Source organism: Lucilia sericata, unplaced genomic scaffold (genome assembly GCF_015586225.1).
Source record: "Lucilia sericata isolate MDLA Ls3-8-SP2 unplaced genomic scaffold, ASM1558622v1 Contig000610F_arrow, whole genome shotgun sequence".
In the NCBI taxonomy this organism is placed as follows: domain Eukaryota; kingdom Metazoa; phylum Arthropoda; class Insecta; order Diptera; family Calliphoridae; genus Lucilia; species Lucilia sericata.
Window position 1 is genome coordinate 12,339 of NW_023994617.1, and position 7,855 is coordinate 20,193.

General features: G+C 33.0%; 1 protein-coding gene across 1 annotated transcript; it reads right to left on the reverse strand.

Moving 5' to 3' along the window:
- Window positions 1-1,121: 1,121 nt before the first annotated feature.
- LOC119606666 lies at window positions 1,122-1,493 on the reverse strand. The gene has a single exon (XM_037960224.1). It carries the CDS (start codon window positions 1,491-1,493, stop codon window positions 1,122-1,124), a length of 372 nt encoding a protein of 123 aa, XP_037816152.1.
- Between the last annotated feature and the right edge of the window lie 6,362 nt (window positions 1,494-7,855).

The window sequence follows — 7,855 nt, forward strand, 5'->3', positions numbered from 1 at the left end:
AATGTAACATTTTAACAGTGTATATAGTGATGAAAAATATAAAAAAAAAAATTAAAATAATTGAACAGATGTTAAACAAAAATTAAGTTACATTGACAGTTTAAGAAATTATTAATGAAAATTAAATTAAATTAAATGTGAAACAAAAACAAAATTCATGTTAATTCCAGCAATTAATAATTAAATGAGATGAAATTTTTTTTAAAAATGTGTCAAATCCGGTTTGTTTAGGTATTAAATTGGTAGCTCCTGATCTATACTACATAGATCAGGTGGTTTTACGTCGATATAGTTACATATTAATGAGTTCAGGATAACGTCAGGTTATAATTTCAGAAAACAAAATTTGAACTGCCAATTTAGCAAAATTTCGACAGAAAGTCACTCAAAAATTTATAAAAACTGGATATTTTAGTTAAAATTATAGTTAACTGCAATTAGGTTTGGAGATTTTTTCAAATAAATTGGGAACAAAGACTTTGTATCTCAATCAATGGCCGTTGTTTCAAATTTTAGTCTTGTAGATGTTATGATTCTTGAGAGGTCTGGATTAGGTAACGAATATTTTATATCTGTCTGCAAACAAAACGTTTTACAGGATTTACAGGATACTTTTGGTCCCAAATTTAAACGCAATCCAGGTCCTTGTACCAAACAAGGACATAGGACCTGGTTAAATAAACAAAAGAAGACCTACAAAAGAAGTTTTGATTCTATAAAAAAAACTAAATGTAAATTTCACTATATTTACCAAATTTCCAATAGTCCAATAGATCCAAAAATTTTATCAAAAGATTTCAGGACCATTAAAAAAAACAAAATTCAATTTTCCCTTCTCTCGTCACAAAAAAAAATCCGCACAAATGAAGCGTTCAATACAATGAAAATTTTCAAATTATTCAAAAAACATATTTTTAAAACAAATACGGAAAATTATAAAACAAAATTTCAAGGCTTATGTGTTAGAATAAAAATTTTCAATTCAAAAACAGAACTTTGTCCAATACCAAAAGAAAATAGAATAAAAATATGGCCTCACAAAACAGTTACAGTTTGGAATAATACTTCCAAAAAACTGAAACTGGAAAAGGCGAACCAAAATTTATTAGTCCATATTATGGTTACACCCAAATATCCTTCGCATGATAGGTTCCCTTATTTCCGGATTCTATATCCTGCAATTCATAGTAGACCTGACCAATTTTGCGTAAAACGGTAGCCTTTATTCCCACTGGAGCTAATTTAGCATTATAGTATTCTGCCTTAGAACTTTGGTTGAATGTCCGTCTGTATACTTCCTGTCCTACTGTAAAGTCTTTAGTCCGAGATCTTAAATTATATGTCCGAGAATTTTTATTATATGCTTTACGCATGTAGTCCTTAATTTTGTCACGTATTAAACAATGTTCGTCTTGTCGTTCCACAATACAGTCTGTCTCAGCCAAAATTCCTAAATTACGTAAAATTTCATAGTCTTTTCCGTTAGTCAACATGTTCTGTCCGAAAACTACCTGATACGGTGTCCTTCCTATAGATTGATGTATGCTATTACGCAATGAACAATTTATACTAGGCAAGTGATATATCCCACAAGCGCTGATCGTCCCGTACGTAACTTCTTAAAGCCTCGTTGATTGAACGGTTAACCCGTTCACTTGCATTTGATTGGGGACTATATACAGCAGTCACAGTATGTTTAACACCATTTTTGTCCAAGAACGACTCAAAATCCTTACTCTTAAACTGAGAGCCATTGTCCGAGACAATAATCTCAGGCACACCGTAGCAGCAGAATATTTCCGATCTTAAAAAGTCTATGATTCGTCTTGAAACGAACTTTTTCAAAGGTTTTAGGAAGGTAAATTTTGAAAAGTGGTCTAAAACTATAAGTATACCTATATGTCCTGATTTCGTCCTGGGCAATGGTCCAATAAGGTCAATATATAAACGTTGGAATGGTCTTTCCGTCATTACCATCTCGCCCATCGGTGGTCTTAAAGTCATAGTCGGAGTTTTGGAAGTTTTACATAAGTCACAATTTAGTATATAGGTCTTTACGTCTGTTACCAGTCCTGGCCAATAGAAATACCGTCTAATTCTTTCCAAAGTTTTAGCAATACCGCCATGTGCAGAATTGGGGTTATCATGAGCGCTGTATATAACATCATGACGTAGCTCACTGGGTACAAAGAGTTTCCAGGAGTCTGACTCATCCATATCACCCGAGGAAAAATTAACTCTTTTGTAAATAAACTTATCAATGACCCGAAAATCTGGCAATCCTGATGAAGAAAAATCTTCGCGTAACTTCACATATTCATCACTATCAAAAGCTTTCGATTCCAAATCAATAGAAGGTGAAGTGTTTATTTCCAGAGAATCTAGAAAAGTTTCGCCTTCATGAGCACGTGAGAGAGTATCAGGCACAATGTTGTCCTTTCCTTTTCTATGTTCGATGGAAAAATTGAATCCTTGGAGCTTCAAGGACCATCTCGCTAGCCTGCCTGACAAATCCTTTGGCTCATCAGCCACTTAAGGCTTGCATGATCGGTAACTACCTTGAACTCCTGTCCTTCTATGTAAGGTCTAAATTTTTTATAGCTATCACGACAGCGAGGCATTCGAGTTCGGAAATTGTATAATTACGTTGAGCTTTGTTCAACTTTTGAGATATATATGCAATTGGTCTCTCTGTCCCATTTTCGTCCTTCTGCGCCAATACTGCACCTATGCCATATGTGCTAGCATCGCACTGTACAATAAATGGCTTTTCATAATCCGGATGAATAAGTAATGGCGCAGATGTCAGTCTGGTCTTTAATTCATTGAAAGCCACTTGGGCTTCCTCAGTCCACTTGAAAGTCTTTTTCTTTGTCAATAATTCTGTCAGTGGGAATGTCAATGTAGAATAGTCCTGTATGAAACGTCGGTACCACCCTGTCATTCCCAAAAATCGTCTTAAATGTCGAATTGATTGTGGTACCGGAAAGTCCTGTATGGCCCTAACTTTGTCGTCGTCCACTTGTAAAGTCCCGTTCCCTACAACATAACCAAGATATTTAACTTTATTGAGAGCAAAACTGCTCTTTTTAATATTTATGGTCAACCCTGCCTTTCTCAATTGCGTAGCCACCTCCATTAGATGTGTCAAATGTTCGTCGAAGTTTGCCGAAACTACTAATAAGTCGTCAAGATACACAAATACATGTGTCTTCAAGTTATACGGAATAACCATGTCCATTAGTCGGCACAACGTTTGCGGTGCATTACACAGTCCAAACGGCATTCTTGTAAACTGGTACAATGGCCGATTAGGGACTGTAAAAGCTGTCTTCGGTCGTGAGCTTTCCTCCAGTTTAATTTGCCAAAAGGCATCTTTCAAATCTATTTTTGAAATACAATAAACTGAAGGAAGTCTCGATAAAAGTCCGTCAATGTTCGGTATAGGGTATGCGACCTTTATTGTCACAGAGTTAAGTTTTCTACTGTCCACACACATCCGTATTTTTCCTGGCTTTATGACTACTACAGTGGGTGAAGACCAAGGAGAACTGGGTGCCTCCTCTATTACACCAAGGGAAATCATTCGATCCAATTCTGAACAAAGTTGCCTCTCCACAGCAGGAGATATAGGGTAATACCGTTGCTTAATCGGTTTTGCGTCACCCGTATCGATGTAATGCTCCAATAGTGTTGTACACCCTAACCCTTCTGTTTCAGAATTGGGAAATGAAGAAATTACTTTGTCCAGTTGCTGTCTCTGTATTGGTGTTAATATAAGTTTATCTGGGTCCGATTCTATGTGTTCGATTTCACTGATTTCCGGAACAGAAATCTTTAACCCAAATTCTGACCAAAAATCGAAACCACATATTATATCTTGTTTAATGGTAGGTACTACTAAAAAGTCAAAATGTTTCGTTTGTTTCTGAAATGTCACTGTCAATGTCACAGTCCCTGTAATATTCTGTCTCTGTCCCATCTGCCGTCCTAACATTACCATTGCATTTTGTAAACTGTTCTGCATTTAAAACTTCCGAGCCAAAGCACCACCGATCACACTTCTATTTGCCCCACTGTCCAATAATGCCAAATATTTTGTGTCACCTACCCTCAAATTCACAAATGGTCTACTATCATCATCCTGTGAGATGATAGGAGATATAACAATCGACCTAAATGATTTTAATTTTCGGTAAAAATTTCGTATGCGAAGTGAGGAACGTTTTGGTTTTGAAGGAACTATCACCAAATATTCTATCCCGAGCCTTTTGATATTCTAATAGCCGAATATGATAGGGTCTCATTAAGGGATGTTTGTTGTTGTCCGAGATAGTGTCCAGTTCAGATGTTTCGGATGTCCGCTTTAATTCCGACGGACATCCTTTTGTCCGTTTCCCTGTCTTACTGCAGAGCATTTAGGACATGATGGTCTGTACGTATCCTTTGCACCACATCCGTAGCAAAATATTCGTCGTATGTCCAGGCAGTCAAAGTAATTATGTCCAATTTTGTCACAGTTCCAGCACCTAAGGTCACTTCGAACTGCACAAATATCAGAAACTGGTTCAGTAGAATCCAAAACTGTCAACTCAGAATTTGGAATATTAATTTCGGAAACACGTACTTTCATCTGTCTTCGAGAATCGTGAGTCTGTATGTCCTTTACAAATTTTTCATGGCGTTTTACTTCACGTCGAAGTTTTGCCACAGTTGAAATATCAAAGTGAATTAACTCATGTCTAATCTCATTTCGAATATTTCGAATCAAAATAGCACATAAATTTTCATCCGATATTGGAGTTTTTAGTTTGTCAGTCATGGCCGAAACAGAATCGAAAAAATCGTCAAAATTTTCGTCCGAACGTTGCTTTCGTCTGTGTATGTCCTCCATAAGGTCAAAGTCGTTATAATCACCTTTGTATTGGTCCCGCAAAGCCCTCGTCAAAGTATACCAGTCCAATTCGTTATCATGTCGATGAAACCGCCAATACCAATCCAAGGCTTTGCCGTCAAATAAGCTATGGGCGTGTTTACATAGTAAGTCGAAGTCTCCGTTTAAATTGTTGGTTGTCAGTACATTAATCCGGTAAATAAATTCGTCTACGTTCATTTGTTTGTCACATCCCGAGAATTTTACCCGCCAGTTTCGAATTATATTGGAAACCTTTTCACCTACAAAAGGTTCCTGTGAAGAATTTGTCCTTGGAGAAGGATTTGGTAAATTATGTTCGATAGGTCTATTATCAGATGAATTCGTATTTCCACCCAAATTCATACCCTGTACCATCGATATTAGTTCATTCCTAATGAATTCAGTCATCTCACTCCGAAATGAAACCATTGAATTGGATACAATTTGTCGAATATCTGGTTGATCATTGCCACTAGCAGTGTTAGTATTTTCGTTACTATCAGTATGTTGTTGTCTTCGTCGTTGTCGTCCCTGATTTTGTTCAGGAGTCCTATCAGATTCCCCAATTGGAATCGTAAAACTACAATTTGCCGGCTGTTCCAAACGCAACAGATTTTCCTGGCTTCTTGTAATTGGCATATTTAAACAAATGTAAAAAAAATCCAAAGAGTAGCTAAAGATATTTCACTACTTAGTTAAGGCTTTATTAGGTAGTCCAAATACAAAAATTAAACAAAACATATCCCCAAAAAAAAAAATTAAAAAAAAACGAAAATTAAAATAAAATTGAGTAAAGTAACCAGGTGATAATTACTAAAAATCTCAACTCTTGACGGAAATACGATGAGTTTATTATAAGAGTATGATGTCAGAAATAATCCAAAAAAAAATCAAAAATCTCAATTACACATTAACCCAAAACAAAAAATTAAAAAAAAAAAGTAACATAAAAACAGTAATCAAAACAAAAATATCAGAAGTAATATCGTAAGTAAAATTCCGACATAAAATCAGAATTGAAAATCTCAACAACATTTGATACTTCTATGTAAATGTCCCAGTAAACATTTGGTTTAAATTTTCTCAAAAATTGAAAAAATTAAAAAATCCAGAAATGATAAAATAAGACAGTAAAAAGAAAACAAAAAAAATATAAAAAAATAGTCGACAACACGGAAAAACAAAGATATTATTTGTGAAATCATCAGCGAAAGGTATGGTGAAATTATGAGAATTAAAAAGGTTAACAATTTCTCGTCAAAATGTTCCTGCTGATGCCCCACGTTGGGCGCCATTTAAATTTATGTAACGAACTTAAACCCCGAAAGGCCCTAATTCTCAAAAGACAGTGCTACCTAATGTACCGGCCGTGCTCGTGGATATTGGGTGAGGTTCTTGTCCCTATCAAATTAGTAGCATTCATTACACAATATTCAAAAATAGGTAGCATTTAGACCAAATCGACTAATTAAAAATAAAAAAAACAAAACAGGAAAACAAAATTAGCTAAATAAAATATAATGATGAGGAAGTTTAGTTGAGGAGGAAAAGGTGTTGTTTTAACCTCCTATAATTCTATACCCACCCGTCCTTGCTATCTATCTTCATCATTCTTAAATAGCCCTAAAATGAACTACCTATAAAAGGACCTTAACCTTTCATGAAATACAAATTACAAATTTAACAATTCATGTTGAAAAATAACATAAAGTTAAGTTTTATTATATATTTAATAGTCAAAACTAAACTCATTATCATATAATTTCCAATATTTATCTCTTAATTAAGTTAATTAATATAATAATCAAAATATAAAAACAAAATATAAGAAAAATTATAAAAAAAATAATGTAAATAACAGTGTTATTGTTTCCATTTTAAAACTGTCAAATTAATAGATACTATTATTTATGTTATTAACACTCAAGGTCGTTTGATATATTCATCAAATAACAGAAAGTAAACTTAAAAAAAATCAAATTGTGTTATATTAAACAGAAAAACAAAACTTATGTTAAGCAAAGATTAACAGAAATAAACATCAATCAATTTAACATAGAAATCCAATTAAAGAATATGGTTAATAACATAGAAACCAATATGTGTTAATGGTTAACAGTAAAAACTAATGTTAATTATTAACATGAATCAATCTATGTTAATAATTAACATACCAAATTAGGTTAACAGAAAAATTTTATGTTAAAATATTGAAACTTACAAATATAAAAACAAAATTATGTTATTAACATACATATGTATGAGTATTCAAAATATTTAACATTTTTGAAAGTTGTGTATTTTGGCAATTAAAAGTAAATTTATCACGAAATTTATGTTTGATGTGGAGTGAAATAAAAATCTAAATATTATAACTCACCAATATTTACATCCCACGAAGAGTTACAGGCCTGTTGTCTCTTGGGTTACTTCGAGTTGCTTAAAGGTTTGATATACTATAAAAATTTCACTCAGTGTTGTGTAGAAATGTAAAAAAATAGTGTTTAACATAAACAGTTGGATTTTCTAAATCTTTTAGTATTTAACGCTTAACAGAAACGAAAATAATGTTAATAACAAAACTATTTGACAAATATTAATGTAACATTTTAACAGTGTATATAGTGATGAAAAATATAAAAAAAAAATTAAAATAATTGAACAGATGTTAAACAAAAATTAAGTTACATCTGACAGTTTAAGAAATTATTAATGAAAATTAAATTAAATTAAATGTGAAACAAAAACAAAATTCATGTTAATTCCAGCAATTAATAATTAAATGAGATGAAATTTTTTTAAAAATGTGTCAAATCTGGTTTGTTTAGGTATTAAATTGGTAGCTCCTGATCTATACTACATAGATCAGGTGATTTCACGTCGATATAGTTTACATATTAATGAGTTCAGGATAACGTCAGGTTATAATTTCAGAAACAA

What these genes read in the sequence shown, in the direction of transcription:
- LOC119606666 (XM_037960224.1), bottom strand. Translation starts at nt 1,493, where the DNA reads ATGTTGACTAACGGAAAAGACTATGAAATTTTACGTAATTTAGGAATT.